The 18,730-nt window shown below is 38.0% G+C and overlaps 4 protein-coding genes and 1 pseudogene across 4 annotated transcripts; 4 read left to right on the top strand and 1 right to left on the bottom strand.

Annotated features, from left to right (window-relative positions):
* Positions 1-3,043: 3,043 nt before the first annotated feature.
* LOC148930263 (uncharacterized) lies at positions 3,044-4,069 on the bottom strand (annotated as a pseudogene).
* Positions 4,070-6,894: 2,825 nt separating this feature from the next.
* Positions 6,895-7,399, top strand: LOC125213382 (histone H4). The gene has a single exon (XM_048113897.1). The coding sequence runs from the start codon at positions 6,959-6,961 to the stop codon at positions 7,268-7,270; it is 312 nt and encodes a 103-aa protein (XP_047969854.1). The 5' UTR covers positions 6,895-6,958; the 3' UTR covers positions 7,271-7,399.
* Positions 7,400-9,191: 1,792 nt separating this feature from the next.
* Positions 9,192-11,373, top strand: LOC125213380 (putative mannitol dehydrogenase). Its single transcript, XM_048113895.2, has 5 exons — positions 9,192-9,338; positions 9,854-9,967; positions 10,057-10,570; positions 10,775-10,928; positions 11,013-11,373. The coding sequence occupies exons 1-5, from the start codon at positions 9,256-9,258 to the stop codon at positions 11,213-11,215; spliced, it is 1,068 nt and encodes a 355-aa protein (XP_047969852.1). The 5' UTR covers positions 9,192-9,255; the 3' UTR covers positions 11,216-11,373.
* Positions 11,374-12,094: 721 nt separating this feature from the next.
* LOC125216797 (uncharacterized) lies at positions 12,095-13,236 on the top strand. The gene has a single exon (XM_048118568.2). The coding sequence runs from the start codon at positions 12,133-12,135 to the stop codon at positions 13,075-13,077; it is 945 nt and encodes a 314-aa protein (XP_047974525.1). The 5' UTR covers positions 12,095-12,132; the 3' UTR covers positions 13,078-13,236.
* Positions 13,237-14,122: 886 nt separating this feature from the next.
* Positions 14,123-16,793, top strand: LOC125215103 (Transducin/WD40 repeat-like superfamily protein). Its single transcript, XM_048116415.2, has 8 exons — positions 14,123-14,356; positions 14,462-14,564; positions 15,000-15,107; positions 15,259-15,368; positions 15,533-15,640; positions 15,721-15,766; positions 15,885-16,016; positions 16,393-16,793. Exons 1-8 carry the CDS (start codon positions 14,148-14,150, stop codon positions 16,474-16,476), a joined length of 900 nt encoding a protein of 299 aa, XP_047972372.1. The 5' UTR covers positions 14,123-14,147; the 3' UTR covers positions 16,477-16,793.
* Positions 16,794-18,730: the final 1,937 nt, after the last annotated feature.

Genomic DNA, 18,730 nt, shown 5'->3' with positions numbered 1-18,730 from the left:
TATGTGAATTTTATTGGACTGCATATTATTCAGTTATATAGTAATTATTTGAGTTGTTGCTTTGAATATATTATTCCAAGGCACGACATATATATTATGCCAGAACCTATTTTCGTAGCGACGACCGACTTTTTTTCCTTAATATTTTATGTTAATATTAAGTGCATGATTGGGTAATTAAAGTAAAGATAAGAATTCTTGATTCCCACCCCTTTTTTCTTTAATTTGTGCCAATACTTTTTCTCTTTCTTATATGCAAATTGATTAATTTATAAAAATCGACAGCTTTAGCCTTAGTTTATATATTTTGATTAGGAAGTGGTGACATATTGATGGCTAGAAGCTGTCCAAGTTTCAGTTTTTAGAAAAAACAATATATAGTTTAGCAATTAGTTGGTAATCACATGCCATGTATTTGATCGTATTATATATAGTTTATTTTCTATAAATTAAATTTTAATTCACATATAACGATGTTATCGTAAACATTCGGCATACTTGGAGTAAAAAACAACAGTCAACATAATAAAAATAATTATTCTTTTGACTAATAGCTAATCTATATACGGAGAGTTCAATCATGTATAGAACCGTAATTAACCTAATCAGTTAAAAAGTGGTTCCATAATCTTTAGTGTAAACCCGTGCGTAGCGTGAACAAGCCTTTAAATAATTTTAACTTTTTTCAATGTAAACAAGCCTTTAATCAAGCCTTTAAATAAGTGAATTATGTAACATGGCCAATAATTTCATTTTACAAATAATAATAAAAAATTAAATCAATTTGATAATTTGCCCCAGAATAGTTGTCATGGGACAATTGACAATTTTTATAATTTTGTGATGTGACATTCAAATTTTGAAAAATAAATCAAAATTTGATTAAACATAGTAAATGATGTTAAATCTAATTTCTAAAACTATGTAAAGTGTTTAATTATACGTGTGATAACTGATACGGAACATTTACCAAAAGGATAGGGTCGGGATCACTTACTACAAATAGTGGTAACACTTTTTGAGTTTTAAATTAAAATAAAAAAGATTAACGATCTATTATGTGCAAATCCAAGAACGAGAAAATTCTATTGATAAACTCATAAGGAAATAATACTCCATGCTATTCACCTTACATGAGCTCCTTATTCAATTAATACACTCGTTACAAGCATGTTTAACATTATTCGTTTTAATTTATATATTTAGTTTGATTTTTTACACTAAAAAATATTATTGAGATTATTAATTTTATAAAATTCACAAAAATCAAAGCTCGATTCATTCTTTTTCTCTACAACTTTAAATAAATGAATAAAATAACAAATCAATTTGTAATTTTTATGAATTTGTGAAATTAAAATTTTCAGTAACATTTTTTAATGTACTAGAATCAAACCAAATATATAAATAAAAATGAATAATGTTAAACATGCTTCAAACAAGTGTGGTGCTCTTACATTAGGTATTAGGTGCACAGTATATCATTTTCCTAAACTCGCACTGTATGATCTGTTGCGAAAAAATTTAGATTTGTTTTTTAATTTAAAAATCAATATTTGTTTTAATCTTAAATAGAAAGTTATAGAAGCTACTAGTATACAAAATGCCTTAAAATCCCTGATTAATGTCCACTATTTATTACCACTGCCACTTTTGTTTTCTAACTTTCTCCGCTTTTCCAGTTCACTCAAACAATGTGGAAAATGAAAATATTATCACTAAACACCAAAATGAAATTTAAATAATCTAGTTTATTAATGGAAAAAAACATTTATGTTTTAAACCATGGGTAAAAAGTAATATACTGTGTTCCACTTCCATGATTCGTATGCGGTGAACCGATTCAAAATTTTCAATACAAAAATAAAAAGAAAACAAACTAATAGTACTAATATTTATTATTAAATGGTGCATAAAACATAGTCATAAAGGTGAGAAAGAGATAACTCTGTTTCGTTTGGAATTGGATAATCATTCCACGGAATAAAACACCCTTTAAATAGGGATTACAAAGTAAGTAAATATAGTGGAGCTTGTGCTCTAAGTATTATTGAGCACCAAGTATTCTTAGACACTAAGTATTAATTCTATTGTATTTTCTTTTCTAACACTCCTCCTCAAATCGAGTAGTGGGATCTCCAATACTTAATTTGCTAAAAAAATCTTCAAAATTTCTAGCATTGACAGCCTTTGTCAGTATGTCAGCAAGCTGATCTTCTGAGCGAACAAACGGTAACTCAACAATACCCATTTCAATGTTTTTTCTTGATAAAGTGTCTATCCACCTCCACATGATTGTTCGATCGTGTTGAACTGGATTTTCTGAGATGCCTATAGCTGCCTTGTTATCACCGGTACAGTTGACACTTCTTGCTAGGAGAGAGGTTAATTTCCTTCATCAATCTTCTTAGCCATAATATCTAAGTCAACGCACTTTTGATCCCATGGAATTGGACTTCTGCACTCAAGAGAGCTACTACCTTCTATTTTTTACTCCTCCATGTTACTAAGTTACTTCCCACAAAGGTAAAATAGCATGTTGTGGATCTTTTATCGTTCGGATTCCTTGCCTAATCAGCATTCGTTTATCCATGAATCTCAAGGTTTCCATTCTTGGAGAATAATAATCCATGCCTAGTTGTTCCCTTTAGATCGGGACAAATCCTAAGTGTTGCCTCCATATGATCCGCCTGTGATTTATGCATGAATTGACTCACAATCCTTACTGCATAGCAATATCAGGTCTAATATGTGAAAGGTAGATGAGTTTTCCAACTAGTCGTTGATATTGACTTCGATCAGTCAATTTAGCTCCATCGCTAATCTACAATCCATGGTTGATGGCCATACGTGTATCTGCCGGCTTCCATTCTAGGAGACCTGTCTCTGCCAAAATGTCAAGAATATATTTCCTCGGACTTGGGAAGATCCCTCCTTGTGATCCCTCCAGTGTGGCCGCCGCGGTTCCAGGGTGCCACGCAAGCAGGTGGCGGTGCATTAGGCGGTTTTCCATGTTTTTCTATCCACCAATCAGGGTACACGATTAGCTCGAAACACGACTCCTTGGTGTGTTTTTTCTTCTTGCAGTACAAGCACACCAATTTCGACTTATCCTTGTTGTCATTCCATCGATTCCATCCTGTTCCGCCGCCGCCGCCGCCGCCCCGCAAGCCGTTGATTCTGCCTTCCTCGAATGACGAGTCTAGCCCTGATGCCGTCCTCAGTAACTTCATTGTTAGTATTTCTGGGCTGTAGCCCTTAAGACCGAGTTTCTTCACGCTGGACCAGGTTGTAGGCTTGGTCCACAGAGGGAAGTGGCTCATCTTCACTATCTCCCTTTTGGTAGTTTCGTACTAATTGTCAATTGCAATTAAAAATTGATATAAAGTCTCATTTCCTGAATGAACTGATCATGTATCTTGATATCTTCAGGGTACTTCATCTGATTGGTTTGTTTCTGATCTATTGATAACCATAAATCTTGTAGGGTACTCCAAGTTTCCTCCAACGATTGGTTGTCATGTTTTACCATACTTGCCCTCGTGTACAGGTCGTATACTTGGAGCTTATCTCCTCCACTCTCGTATGTGACGACCAACGCATCCCAGATATGTTTGGCAGTCGGCTGTTTCAAAACCCGACTAACCAACCGTGGTTCGATGTTCTGCATAAGCCATGTAAACACGCAATGATCGGCTTGCTGCCATTGCGGGAAGGCTGGATCTGTCCGCAGCGGGAAAGGCGACACTCCAGTTATGTGAGAAACCATTCCATTGCCACTTATCGTTGTTTGCATCAGTACAGACCATGTAGAGTAATTCTCTCCATTCAATCAGTTTCCTCCGATGTGGAGCGGTTGAGTATCGATCTTGTAGGCTATGGGTGTTTCTCGTAGGTTATTAGTGTCTTCTGGTTTGACTGTTGGTGGTTTCATCACGGCAAAACTTTTGCTCACGATCTCAGCGATTTGCCTTGCAATCTCATCCGAGTAGGATGAGACAATTGTTTTATCCGTTAGTGATAAAGGAGATAAAGAGAGAACTCGGTTTGTTTGGAATTGGATGATCATTCCATTGAATATAGCACCCTTTAAATAGGGATTACAAGACAAGTAAATATGGTGGAACTCATGCTCCTAGTATTCTTGGGCACCAAGTATTATGATTTAATTCTATCTTACATTTATTATACCTACTCTCACTTTTATAAGTCCACAATCACTCTTTATTTCCACCACCGCCTCCTCCTCCTTTCTCAGCCATGTCAATCTTATTTCACTCTCGTTTGGTATCCAAAACAGCAGCCCCTGACCCCACCGCCGCCGGCAACAATCGGAAACTCTCATTCTCTGGTGCCGGACATCTTCGCCGGATTGGGGGTCGGGCTGGTGGTCATCGTGGGGCTAATAGCGCTCGTCTTCATCATCCACATCTGCTGCCGGAGGCTCTGCAGCCAACCTGGCGGCGGCGAGGAAGGATGCGGTAGCAGGCCCACCGTGAAAGTCGACGGCGGTGAGGACACGTCGCCGGTTGAGGAGATTCTCGTGATCATGGCCGGCGAGGTAAACCCCACTTTTCTTGCAACTCCGGCATCAACCAACAATTCTTAGTGATAGAGTTAAAGATTATGAAAATAAGAAAATCAGAAGACTTTCGAGAATTTTGATTAAGCCAATAATATGTCATTTTTGTTTAAAAATTGTGATGTAAATGTTGAATGGAGAAACGAAAATTTTATAGATGAGGCCATCTTTAAATTAATCCCATCTATTTCTTTGAGTTGTTCGACCAGCCATGTTCTATACGTTGCAACTTATTTTTCTTTTATCTATTTGTGAAACGATTTCAATTTTCAGTTTATTAATGGAAAATAAAGATTTATTTATTAAGCATGGGGAAAACGTTTGTGTTCCATAAATTTTCAATATAATCAACAAAAAGGAAATTAATTTATTCTACTTCCTCTATCCGTGAATAGGAGTCTCGTTTTTCTATTTTAGTTCGTCAGCGAATAGGAGTTTTGGTTCACTTTTATCATAAATAGTAATAAGGTCTCATTTTCCACTAACTCATTACACTCACATTTCATTTAAAACTAATATATTCCAATAACATTTTTTCGCCCACTTTTTTACATTTCTTAAAATTCATGTCCCCTATAAATGAAATTCGTAATGCCAACAGAGGGAGTATAATAATAGGCTGAAAATATTTTTCATTTTTCTTTTATTTTAGCATTTATGAACCCATTATCCACTATACTATTTTAATTATTTTTTCTTTTGTTATTTCTTACAATTTCTCCCCCTCAATTCTATTCTATAAAGCCACAATCACTCTTTATTTCCACCGCCGCCATTTTAACATCTCCAAACTATGGACGCCAGCGCCCTTGATCCCACCGCCGCGGCGGCAAGAGAGGCATTCTCGCCGCCTCCAACTGTCGGAATCTCACCGAGCCACTCTCCGGCGCCGGAAATCTTCGCCGGGCTGGGGGTCGGGATGGCGGTCACCTTGGGGCTGATAGCAATCGTCGTCATCATCCACGTCTGCTGCTGGAGGTTGTACCGCCAAGTTGGCGGCGGCGAGGACACGCCGCCGTTTGAGGAGATTCTTGTGATCATGGCCGGGGATACGAAACCTACTTTTCTGGCAACTCCGGCATCAGCCACCAACTTTTAGTGTAACAAGAAAGAAAATCAGTACGAGTCTCGGGTGCGAGTACTTCGTGACGCGGCCATTAAATTTTGTTCAATTGGAGAAAATCGAGATTTTTTTTATTAAGCCTAAGAATGGCATTTTTGTTGATTTTTTTTTTTATGTGAATTTGGTTGAATTTAATGAAGAGAATCGTGATTTTTTGTTGAATTAGTTTTGAAGATGTGTATTTGCTGTGCTTATGAATCTAGATTTTTTGTTAACCCTGAGAATGTATGTTGATTTTTTTTAATACTACTTCAAATTTTGTTGAATTTAATCTTAAATCATGAATTGTTTTGAATTAGTTTTTTTTAGATGTATATTTTGGGAGTCATCATTGTCCACTGAGACTCCATCATTTAATGATTTGATTCTGTTTTTGTTTTTGTTTTTGTTTTTTCTTTTCTATTTTTAGAATTATGATGTATTCCCTCCGTCCGCGAATAGGAGTTTCATTCATCTCCGGCATAAATTTTAATAAATGTTGAAAATAGTGGATGAAAGAAAGTTAGTGGAAAATGGGTCCCACTTATTTATATTGGTTTTAAATGATACTCCATGTGAATAGAATGAGTTGGTGGAATTTGAGGTCTTTATACCATTTATGGTAATTATGAACCGGGATTCCTATTCGCGGACTGACTAAAATGGAAAAACGGGGCTCCTATTCGCGGACGGAGGGAGTACGAATATTTTAAGTTTTTAACACACGTGACTCCAACGTCGGAACAAATGAGCATCGAAATTGATTACAGCGAAAAAGACGATTCTGTCGCCTTGGCGGCCCCCACACTCCAACCCAACATCATGCGACGTTTTGGAATTCCGAAGACAATATTCAAGGCGTCACATAAGAAGAAGGGGAACTGAAATTTTGATGGTTTTTATTTTAAAATTGGGGATATTATCAAACAAAAATGATAACAACAAATAATCTACTCCAGTTGATTTTGAAAATGCTAGTACTTTGTTCATATTGCCAGTATAAATAAAAATATTTATACTTTGCTATAGCCGTCGATCCCATAAATCGTACAGCCGAAAACCAAACCCGCTAATTCACTCAGATCACCATCTCAGCCGTTCATCACCAAAAAATCCAACAGCTCAAAACATTTCCGCCAAAACTCGAAATTCAATTGAACACAAATTCCCTCCTTCCCTCTCGCCTACAAAACCCTAGAAATCGATCCACACATCAAAATCTAAATTCCATCTCTCCATTCCCCCACATCAAATCCAAATCTCGCAAATCAAAAATGTCTGGGCGCGGCAAGGGAGGCAAGGGGCTGGGCAAGGGCGGAGCGAAACGTCACCGTAAGGTGCTCCGCGACAACATCCAGGGCATCACGAAGCCGGCGATCCGGCGTCTGGCGAGGAGAGGCGGCGTGAAGAGGATCAGCGGCCTCATCTACGAGGAGACCAGAGGAGTTCTCAAGATATTTTTGGAGAATGTTATCAGAGACGCCGTCACATACACCGAGCACGCTAGGAGGAAGACCGTCACCGCCATGGATGTTGTCTATGCTCTGAAGAGGCAGGGCCGGACGCTCTACGGCTTCGGCGGCTGAGTTTTTCCCTAATTTATTGAGATTTTGGTGTCGTTTGATTTGATGTGATGGTGAAAGTTGTAGATCTGGTATTTGTTGTTCGACTATATTCAATCTTGTTTCATCAATGGAAGAAAATGCCTTAATTAATTTGTTTTAGAGCACACATTAGCGATTTTGGAGATGTAGATTTGACGTGCTTATTTAGTTATTTCATCAATTGGAAATCATTTGCATTTACATTCATATTGATGGCCTCTTTGATGGCACAGATGAGTACAAAGAAGGGAAAGAGAAATTTTAATGATTTTTAGTCTGAACTTGGTAATATTAGCAACGATTTGTAGGCAACGCGAAGAGATGAGATAACAATGAGAGATGGAGTCGAGAGAGGATTTAGCATTATATGAGAACAAATGAACAAATATTTTTTTTATGCAAGGAGAGAATGAAACTATTATATTGACACGAGTTTTAATGGAAAATTGATAAAATAAGAGAAAAAAAAAAGTAAATTAAGAAAGACATTAAAAAAAGTAAATAAAGTTTGAGAAATTAAAATGAGACTATTGTTTGTGGTGTGCCCTCCATGTACCCTCTCTTCCAAAAATGAAGTATACGTGAATTCAATTGCATATTTGTGAGTGAGCTGACTTTATTAGTACATTTTTTTAAATTTTTAGTTATAAAAATCAATTTATGGGAGTGATCATTCACATAAGTTAGGATAGGTCTATGTGATTTTAATACTACTAATTAGCTTTAGTAAATCTCCTAATTATGTGAGGACACTAAGCCTGGAGTGCAAATGTAATCATTCATGAAATATGTGTATGCGGATGCTTGGCATGAATATAGAGATTCATCCTCGCATTGTGTTAGTTCTTATTCATTTCAGTATTATTCCTCTAAGTCACTCCACAATTCGTTCATTATCACTCTATAGATATTAGGTGTTTATTAAGACTGAATTTGTTAATAATGGATTTTATAAAAAAACAATTTTTTAATACAAATATAGTCCACTGAGAAAAGACTGTAAAATGGTTGCCTCAATATGTGTTAATTTGCCCAATTCCCACTGAGTGTAGAATGCCAATATAACACTGTTCAAAGGGCTTCGACTATAGGTGGAAGAGAACGGTGGTCATTTCAATTTATTTGTATTTTGTGATAATTTTACGTATATTGGGTGTATATGGAGTATTTTTTATGCATTATTTTCTACTCCACATATATTTATAGGAAGTTGTGCAAACAATTGCTCTTGAAATATGCAAAATTTATCATTTTCTTCAATTGGAATTAATATATGAGAAATTGACAACAAATTATGTTCTTATTCGATAATTTAATTTATCATTTTCTTGAAATTAATATATTTTGGGTTGCAATTTTTACACCACTTTTCATTTTCCTTACATTGCTCTCTTTCATTCAAATTATTAATTTATATTTTCTCTTTTAACTTGCAACTTGATTACCCTTGTTCCGATTAGAGCATCCACAACACTATCTTCATTCTATCTCCAATTCATCTCATCTCTACATTGTTCATAGGCCTTACACCACTTTTTACTCCATGTCTTCCTAAAGAGATAGCACCACCTCCTCCATCTTCAATCAATCTCATCTCTTAACTCTTCATGGGTCCTACTATTTCATTTCTTTATTTTTTGCAGATAAATTTAATTTAAATTGAGATGAAATACTATTTAAAAATAATATTCATATATTTTATACAAAAATATGAAAATTACATAATTCATACGTATCGCGGATTAAAAAGTAAAATTATGGTTACCTTAAATGCAGATGTGGCTGCATTAATACGGAGTATAGTGGAAATTGACGCAGATAGACTATACGAATCCCGAAAATTATTAAAATTTACTTTTTTTAAAAAGTGAATGTTTACCACTGCTCTTGCCTGCACTATAAGAACAGAGCCAGAGAAGATTTTATTCATATAATTTCTCAGAGAGAAAGAGCAGGGAAGGAGATCGATGGCGGAATTCAGACAGAAAGCATTTGGTTTGGCAGCGACAGACACCTCCGGCGTTCTCTCTCCCTTCCTTTTCTCTCGCAGGTATTCACATTTACTTGCGCTTCCGTGTGTGTTCACATTCGCAAACCAATCGCTGTTGGAACTGCGTGATTCTGGATATTGAGATATACTATTTGCTATATGCTTATATCGATGTTTAGACTTGAATCGAATTTTTGCATGTTGCTTCGATGTTTAGCTAGTTTTACTTTTTCGCGCTCGATTTGTGGATGCTCTTTCCGTTTACGCAGATTGCTGATGTTCATTGATTGGAATGAGTTTGTGTTCATCAATTTTAGGTTTTCTATGTGGCATTTCGCCTAATTTAACGTGTATCGATTTTGTTTCTGTAAACATCGATTATGTTAGACTCCATGGAATCGTTGTGTAGATCATTAATATCCAATTGAAACATCTACAGATTGATACTCTTTTAGGTGCTAGATAGCGATAGATGCGACTGATTGTTGGTGCTGCTCTCTGTTTCGTTGATTAATTCAATTCTGGATATGTTAATGTGAAAATGAATTGAGACATATTGATGTTATGGTTGACAGGGATAATGGAGATGACGATGTGACAATCAAAATCCTCTACTGTGGAGTTTGCCATTCTGATTTGCACAGTGTGAAGAATGATTGGGGAATCACTCAGTATCCTATTGTGCCAGGGTATGGTTAAATTTTGTGAATACCTTGTTTAAGCTACTTATGAAGTTAATCTGATTTTAATTGTTCAATGTTGGCAATGTTTGTTGCAGGCATGAAATTTCTGGTGTTGTGACCAAAATCGGCAACAATGTTGAGAAATTCAAGGTTGGTAACAGAGTCGGGGTTGGGGTGCTAGTAAACTCATGTAGGACATGTGATGTCTGCCAACAAGACCTCGAGAGCTACTGCCCTAAAATGATATTCACATACAACTCCACTGATAAAGATGGCACGATGACATATGGTGGTTACTCTGATACAGTTGTTGTTGACCAACATTTTGTGCTTCGTTTCCCTGAGAACGTGCCATCAGATGCTGGTGCTCCTCTGCTTTGTGCTGGAATCACTGTCTACAGCCCAATGAAATACTATGGAATGACTGAGGCTGGAAAGCATTTGGGTGTTGCTGGACTTGGGGGACTTGGCCATGTTGCAGTCAAGTTCGGGAAGGCTTTTGGGCTGAAAGTTACTGTTATCAGTACCTCCCCGAGAAAGAAAGATGAAGCCCTAAACAAGCTTGGTGCTGATGCTTTTGTTGTTAGTACTGATGCTGCTGATTTGGAGGTAAATAGCTCTAGTATTGACATTATTAAACTCTCACAAACTAGACAAATGATTCATTCAAATTTTGGACAGAGGATTACATGTCCATATTTCTATATTTGCAAGAAATTAGTTTCTATCTGAGATGGATTAGACAAATCATGTACATACATCTTAATAGATCTTTAAATATTGTACTATTCTCAAGTATCTTCATTGTTGCAGGCTGCGACCGGCACAATGGATTTCATCATTGATACCATTGCAGCTGTTCATTCGTTGGCTCCATTGCTAAGCCTGTTGAAGATGAATGGAAAACTTGTAACAGTGGGATTGCCCGATAAGCCCCTCGACCTTCCTATTTTCCCTCTAGTTTCCGGTAAGAAGACTTGCTACCTTCGAACACTTACATTACCAGATTACATCTTTTTTATGCTAATTTCAACTCTGGTTTTTTTTTCAGGTCGAAAGATGATTGGTGGAAGTGAGTTTGGTGGTATTAAAGAGACGCAGGAAATGCTCGACTTCTGTGGGAAGCATGGCATAGCAGCTGACATTGAACTGTTACGCGCGGATGAGATAAATGCTGCTATGGAACGACTTGCCAAATCCGATGTTAGGTACCGTTTTGTGATCGACATTGGAAACTCCATCTGCAATCTCTGAGATAGCTTTCCGCATCGAACCAAACAATTTATCCGTTTATGAACTCTATCAAAACATTTTCCTTTATCATGGTATTTCATCCCGAGTTAGAACATTGCTTTTGCTTGAGATGTTGTTAAGATACCAATTGCTATGAAATCAATCATATTTCGCTCCTATTTTGCCTTTTCCAATTTTCACGCCGTATGATATTTTGCTGTAGTGAAAACAACAAGCTAAAGTACTGAAGCTGCAAAATGCAATTCATCTTATGCTCAATTTAGTGCTTGTTTAGAAGCTGGTATGGAAAACAACGAACATCTTCAAAACAGTAGCTAATATTTTTGGTGAAAATAAGGTTACTGCTACCAGTATATCTTCCTACTATTATTTTATCAAAAACAAACAATACATTATTGGTAAGTAATCATAACATACCAATAACTCTAACATCATCATTCAGCCATGATATTAGGTGTAATTATAATTTAACATCTAGCTTTTGACATAAGGAAGTAGTATACCCGTAGTGACGACTATGATCTACTAAAATTTTAAGATTTTAACTTGGCGTAATATTGAGAAGACGAACGAACTAGGAAAACAATATGAGTAAATTTGTTAGGGTGTGTTTGTAATTGTGTTGTACCTTGTAACTGAATTAAGGTTATAATAATTCTAATTCATTTTCAAATAGTTTGTCAAGTAAAATCAAATAATAGATATAAAATTATAATCTCAAGTAGAACGAAAAAATTACCGAAATGAAGTAGAGTAGGAGTATAATATTTAAAATAAAGAAAAGACGAAAAGGATGAAAATATTTGGAGAGAGATAAAGGCCCAATTATTCACGATTCAAACTAATATAAAAACAAGTAAAGCGCCAAAATTCCCAAACAACTGAAATCTGAACCGCTTCTCTCTCCACAAACTGCCATGGCGTTTCCCTTCTCCTCCGCTATCCTCTTCCTCCTTCTCCTCTTCCTCTCCTCCGCCGCCAATTCCCCCACCAGAACCCGCGAATTCGACGACATGCTTCAGTCCCTCCGCAGCTACGGCTACACCCTCTTCACCAACGGCATCGCCACATCCGATCTCAAATACGAGCTCCTCTCCGCCGCCGCCGCCGACTTCACCCTCTTCGCCCCGCGAGACGAGCTCCTCTACGCCCTCGACATGGCCGCCGACGCCGCCTTCTACGTCAGCACCCTCCGCTACCACGTCATCTCCGGCCGTCACACCTTCGCCGGCCTCAAGAACCTCTCCGCCCCCTTCCTCGACACCCTCCTCCCCGACTACGCCGTCCTCATCGGAAAAGTCCGCGACGTCGACGCCGACAGCGACCGCGCCTCCGTCGGCCTCATCGTCAACGGCGTCCGGATCGCCTACCCGGACCTCTTCCTCGGCTCCCGAATCGCGGTCCACGGAATCGAAGGAATCCTCCTCACCGGCCTCAACATGAGCCGCGATCTCGAATACGGCTCCGGCCATTTCCCGCCGATCGGATCTCCGGCGCCGGCCTTCCACCCAATTCCTGCCCCGCCGTCGAACGAATCGAATATTCCCACCGAAATGCCCAATTCTCCGACTCCGGTGATCGGGAATATTCCGGCGAAGGCGAAGGCTCCGTCTCCGCCGGCGTCTACTTTCATTGGGATTATTCCGGCGAAGGGGATTCAGAAGTCTGATGCGCCGGCTCCGGTGCCGGAGACTGACCGGAATGATGTGCCGGCGGAGGCGTCTCGGGAGTGGGCTGCGACGCCGACAATCTCGCAGGAGCAGATGGAGAAGATGAAGAGGCTGGGCATGAAGACGCCGGGGAAAAGGCTGCGGAAGGGGCGCCGCCGCCACCGGAGGCGTAAGGAGCTCCGTGATCTGTAAACTGCTTGGGCTGTATTGGAATAATCCCGATATCTTGGGGTCAATGTGTCATTTCTTGGATTTACAAAATATGGATTCTTGCTTAACAAAAATATTTAGTGCTTCTCTTCCTTTCAAAATATGCTGCTGAATGTGAATTTTTTAGCATATTGATCACTATGTTCATCTAAAATGTTACATCCTCTTCTCATTTTTAGTCTTTTATCACAAATTAATTTTGTATTTCATTTCGGATTGTCCTACTACAATTTACTTACATATATTCTTAAACAAAAGGAAATTAAAGAAAAACATATAGAGCAACATGACTTGCATATAAATTGATAGCTCAGTTGTGCTTAGGAGGACACATATATTGAGAATTGATATAATGAAAACAAATTAACAAAGAAAGGTGCAAAGAAGGATTTTATTGGTGAAAATGAAGATGTAATTTAAGTGAGGGCGTCGCAATAGCCACGGAGAATGTCTCCTTGTTGAGTGGAATAGCCAAGAGAGCTCATCATTTCGGGCCAGCAGTCATGCTGGATGATTCTTATGGCCTTGCAACAGCCCAACCCGAGATACGTCTCTCCGTTGAGGAAAAACATGACAACTTCAGTGGTGCAAGACTGGAGGTGGAACATAGACTCCCAACAGCTTGTTCCCTCTTCCTCCTCTAGCATTCGCCCCGCGACACACATCAACAAACAAAGAAGGAGAGCTATGGAGACGAGCTTCAACGTTAAATATGCATATGCCATTGTGTATTAGTAGTAAGTGTGGTGTGTAGAGTGTTGTTGTCAACGGAGTTATATATAGTTGGATTTGAGAAAGAGAGACATAAATTTATGTATAGATAGCCAAGGGACACTGCGGTTTTCTTCTAGTAACTCATTATATGAATTTATTATGCAAATTCATTGATTAATCGACGATTCATTAATCTATCAATTTTTGTTTAACTAAAGTGTAATTAATGAATTAGTAATGGGCCGAGTAAGGATTGCAAGGCCCAAAAGAAAAGCCCAAACCCTTTCTTCTCTCTAATCTCTCTCGGTGTAAACAGCCCAAAATTAGGAAGCTTAGCAATGGGATCGGAGAATCTGCCGAGGAACGAGGCGAACGTGCTCCGGGGGCACGAAGGGGCGGTGCTGGCGGCGCGATTCAACTCTAACGGCGAGTATGTCCTTAGCTGCGGCAAAGACCGCACCATACGCCTTTGGAATCCCCACCGTGGATTGCACATCAAGACCTACAAATCGCACGGCCGTGAAGTCCGCGATGTTCATGTCACGGGGTACGGAACCTATACGAGTTGATGTTGGCGTTTTTGTTGGATTTGTTTTGCTACCTTTTACATGCTCCGTGTGTGTGTTTTGAAATTATGATTTTGTTTGAAAAGGGATAATTCGAAGCTCACCTCGTGCGGAGGCGATCGGCAAGTGTTCTACTGGGATGTGGCGACTGGTCGTGTTATTCGGAAATTTCGCGGGCATGATAGTGAGGTCAGTTTAATCTATAGCATCTTTGCCGGTTGAATTGGTTTTATGAATTTATTCTGAGAATTAGGGTTTGAAATGAATGTGCAAGTGGAGGTATCGCATTTCCTTCCCTGCATTAGTAGTAGGTAAATAAACTTCGTAAAATCTACTTTTTGGACTTTCTGAAATGCTGAGGTTGTAATTCGTAACAAATCCTTCTTTCTTCACAATGTGTCTTCTGTGATCATTCACAATTATATTGTAGCAATTGGGGAATATCGTTGGTCACAATAGTAGCTGGAGGAGTTGATAAGACTGTATGTGTGTGTGTTTCAAAAGGACGGTAAAATGGGGGTGATGCATTTCAGATTCTTCGTTCGTAAAATAAATATGGACACGGGGATAAATTGATTTGAAAGATGGAATTATTTAGTTGACATTCCTCGGCCTTGTTACCAGGTGAATGCTGTGAAGTTCAATGAATATGCATCAGTGGTTGTCTCAGCTGGTTATGACCGTTCATTGCGTGCTTGGGATTGTCGATCTCAGAGTACCGAGCCTATTCAGGTTCGTTGTTTTGTTTTATAAAAGATGATACCAGCTACCTCTGATTTCATTACGTTAATAATTTTCCCTGTGCTTAAACTTCCTGCAATTTGTGTTTTAAATTTCCAGATCATTAATTTTGACCAAACAAATATGTTGGATGGCTCTGCAGATTATTGATAGCTTTGCAGACAGCGTCATGTCTGTTTGTTTAACAAAAACTGAGATAATTGCTGGAAGTGTTGATGGGACTGTTAGAACATTTGATATTCGAATTGGTAGGTATGTGTCTTTAAAAAAATTATAAAACTTCTTATGAGTGTGTCTGTGTGTGTATTCGTTTTCTCCTCCCAGCCTGACAATTGCATAGGTCTTTGCTTATCCGGGATCCTTTCGATCCATGATTGTTTGCGATCTAATTTTGAGCTATTCATGTATGTAAACAGAGAAATATCTGATGATCTTGGGCACCCTGTGAACTGTATTTCCCTCTCAAACGATGGCAACTGTGTATTAGCCAATTGTCTTGATTCGACTTTAAGGCTTTTGGACAGGTAAATGCTTCTGAGTTAATACGTATGTAAATGCTTTAAGTCTTAAGTGTTGTTTCTCAAATAGATTCCTCCTGTGACAGATCAACTGGTGAATCGTTGCAAGAATATAAAGGCCATACTTGCAAGGTTTTCTGTTTAAACTTTATGACATCTTTATTGTTGTGATTTGTTACAATACACCCAACAACATATGAAGGCCATCAGCTTGATTTAACGTAACTCAGTATTGTTGTATCTTCGCCAGTCATTCAAGATGGACAGTTGCCTAACAAACTCAGACGCTCATGTGGCTGGTGGCTCGGAAGATGGTTATATTTACTTTTGGGACCTTGTAGATGCACAAGTGGTGTCCAGTTTCCAAGCTCATTCATCAGTGGTAAAGTTGTTATTTCATGCTTCATCTTACTGCGTTTTCATTCATGTGCCAATGCAAGTTCTTTGAAGTTTGGTTTACTAGTCAAATATGAAAATTGTGAACAAATTGTCAAATATCAAGTTGATCTAAACTAGTTTTTGGTTCAATGACCGACCCTCTATTTGTTTCACATAGATATAGTTTCCAATTTTTTACTTGACTTAATCTCTGTTTATAAGCCATACTATGATTTTTGGTATGCTGCAGACACTTTGTTGTGAGATCACTCAACATATTTCCTAATCTCAGCTCCCCTCATTTATTCTACTGTCTATCTTTGTTTTTGCTTGTTGGTAGTTATTGTTTATATTTTGCTTTATCATTTTTGGCCCGACAGGTAACTAGCGTGAGTTATCACCCAAAAGACGATTGCATGATTAGTGCCTCTGTCGATGGCTCGATTCGAGTTTGGAAAGCCTGAAAAACGAGGAGTAGTAGGAGGCAATGAAGAACGTCAATTTGCCGTTGCCTTGTTATTTGGTCTCGACTTACTGGTTCGATTGCTGAAAGTTTCATCCAATCCCTAGTGAAGAAATGCCAAGTTTGATCGATAAAGACAGTTTTTCACAGCATGGTTCTTGTTTTATTAGCTTTTATCTTTTTTTTTTTCTTTTTTTTTTTTTCTGATTTCCTTCGTCATATGTAAATGTAAAATCGAAGCTAATGCAACCAAAAAAAAAAAGGAATAACTGCTCCAAAAAGCATGAACTTTCCAAAAAGTTTGGTATTTCCCACCAACTTAAAATGTTGCACCAAAAATCACGAACTTTGCCGGGTTGTGCAAATTTCCCATCCGACCCGATCCTGTAGTTTTCTGCCAAAAATTTATCCAACGTGGCACAACTCCGGTATGACCTGGCAAATCGTCAATATAACATTTAAAACGACAGCGTTTTATTTATGTTTATTGAACTAAATTAAAAATTAGGAATTCACTCCCTTCCTGCGATTTCACGATTTCACTCTCATCGCGGAGAAGTTTCTCCGTCCATCCCGTCCATCCTGTCGCGATTCGACCTTGTTCTCGTCCATCCCGTCGCGATTCGACCTTGTTCTCGTCCATCCCGTCGCGATTCGACCTTGTTCTCGTCCATCCCGTCGCGATTCGACCTTGTTCTCGTTCATCCCGTCGCGATTTCAACATCAACTGAAAACGAGGTTAGTTTTTTGGAAACAGTAAAGTGGAAAACAAAGAAGAAACTAAAGTAAACAAAAAACCGGCGAATCAACTTCTAGATTCATACAATTCAAATTGAGAAAACTGAATCGAGCAATCTGAGTACAATTGAGCAACGAATTTAAAACGAAATGCATAACTTACGGAGTTGGCGGCGCCATCGGAGGTTGCGGTCGCCGTCGCCGTCGCCGTCGCGGTTGCCGTCACAGTCGAGGTCGCCGCCGCTGAGCAGAAGATAAGATTCAGAAGGTTGAAGTTTAATTTTTGATGTTAGGGTTTTCCTGATTTTTGTCTTAGTCGTTTTTACATCTTCCAATTCCAATTTGAGGGTGGGTGAAAGGGGGGTTATGTTAGAAGAATTTTTTTAAAAAAAATTATTTTTTATTTATTCCATGTCATTGCACATATCAGCATCCACATCACCATCCACGTCAGACATATACACACGTCAGCACTCTACTTAGCCGGAAAACCCGACTTGGGAAATCGGAGCACGTTGGCAAAGTTCGTGATTTTTGGTGCAACATTTTAAGTTGGTGGGAAATACCAAACTTTTTGGAAAGTTCATGCTTTTTGGAGCAGTTATCCCAAAAAAAAAACTTGTGGTTTCTATGAATTTTTTTTGTGAATTGATTCAATCTTATTTCATTTTATAGGACCTTCGAAACAAAAATTAGGCATGGTCAACTTAGATATAAATTTCATTTTAAATTATGATATGAGCATTTCTTTTACCTACCGCTTCATAATGTGTTTTTTCTATAATTCCATTAAATTTATCATCAGTTTTCCAGCTTAAAAGGGTTTCTAAAATATTATCCCTGACCCTGACTGAGTAGTTGCATGGAAAGGAATTGTAGCATTTTACAAAGAAAACGAATTGAAGGCAAAAAGAACATTACAGTTAAAAGTGGTTATAATTACAATAACACGTCTTTTACAAACATAATATTAGTATAATATTTACGACAAGACTTGTTTGATTAGTTCTCACACGTAACCCTATTTTAACATTTTTAAATATAGTTGCTCCCATTTAAAGTCATTTTCCCATAATTACCATACGTTTTGCTTGTAATAGAAGTTGTTGGTTGGAGTAGTTTAAAGAAAAAACATTGTTATATAGCTCGAGATTTTAATTCACACTTTACTTTCTTGCTAAGTAAAAACCAAAAACAAAAGAAGATAATAAAGCCACTAACATAGTAGTACGTGTGATTGGCCAATAATTCGATTATTTTCCCTTTTATGGAGTGCAATAGACTTTACTTTGCAACTCAAATTTCATACAACAACAATTGGTAAATACTGGGACAGATGTCGCATTGCCCTCAAAAGTTAACGATCACACCAAATATTTTCTAGTGGTGGTTAATTGATTAAAAGCAAAAATGAGAAAGAAAAGTGTGTGAATCATTCAAAATTTGAATCTTCTTTTACACACCCCCTTAATGTTTTAGGTGTGTAGTTAGAATTCACGTTTTAATTATACTTACGT

This window comes from Salvia hispanica, chromosome 3, assembly GCF_029641045.1.
Source record: "Salvia hispanica isolate PSC_SH4W2 chromosome 3, Shi_PSC_v1, whole genome shotgun sequence".
Classification (NCBI taxonomy): Eukaryota; Viridiplantae; Streptophyta; class Magnoliopsida; order Lamiales; family Lamiaceae; genus Salvia; species Salvia hispanica.
This window is presented reverse-complemented; position numbering and strand designations above follow the sequence as displayed.

What these genes read in the sequence shown, in the direction of transcription:
- LOC125213382 (XM_048113897.1), top strand. Translation starts at nt 6,959, where the DNA reads ATGTCTGGGCGCGGCAAGGGAGGCAAGGGGCTGGGCAAGGGCGGAGCG.
- LOC125213380 (XM_048113895.2), top strand. Translation starts at nt 9,256, where the DNA reads ATGGCGGAATTCAGACAGAAAGCATTTGGTTTGGCAGCGACAGACACC. An exon ending in CCCTTCCTTTTCTCTCGCAG is followed by an intron (nt 9,339 to 9,853) that starts GTATTCACATTT and finishes TATGGTTGACAG; the next exon opens with GGATAATGGAGATGACGATG. An exon ending in CAGTATCCTATTGTGCCAGG is followed by an intron (nt 9,968 to 10,056) that starts GTATGGTTAAAT and finishes TGTTTGTTGCAG; the next exon opens with GCATGAAATTTCTGGTGTTG.
- LOC125216797 (XM_048118568.2), top strand. Translation starts at nt 12,133, where the DNA reads ATGGCGTTTCCCTTCTCCTCCGCTATCCTCTTCCTCCTTCTCCTCTTC.
- LOC125215103 (XM_048116415.2), top strand. Translation starts at nt 14,148, where the DNA reads ATGGGATCGGAGAATCTGCCGAGGAACGAGGCGAACGTGCTCCGGGGG. An exon ending in AGAGTACCGAGCCTATTCAG is followed by an intron (nt 15,108 to 15,258) that starts GTTCGTTGTTTT and finishes ATGGCTCTGCAG; the next exon opens with ATTATTGATAGCTTTGCAGA. An exon ending in ACTTTAAGGCTTTTGGACAG is followed by an intron (nt 15,641 to 15,720) that starts GTAAATGCTTCT and finishes CTCCTGTGACAG; the next exon opens with ATCAACTGGTGAATCGTTGC.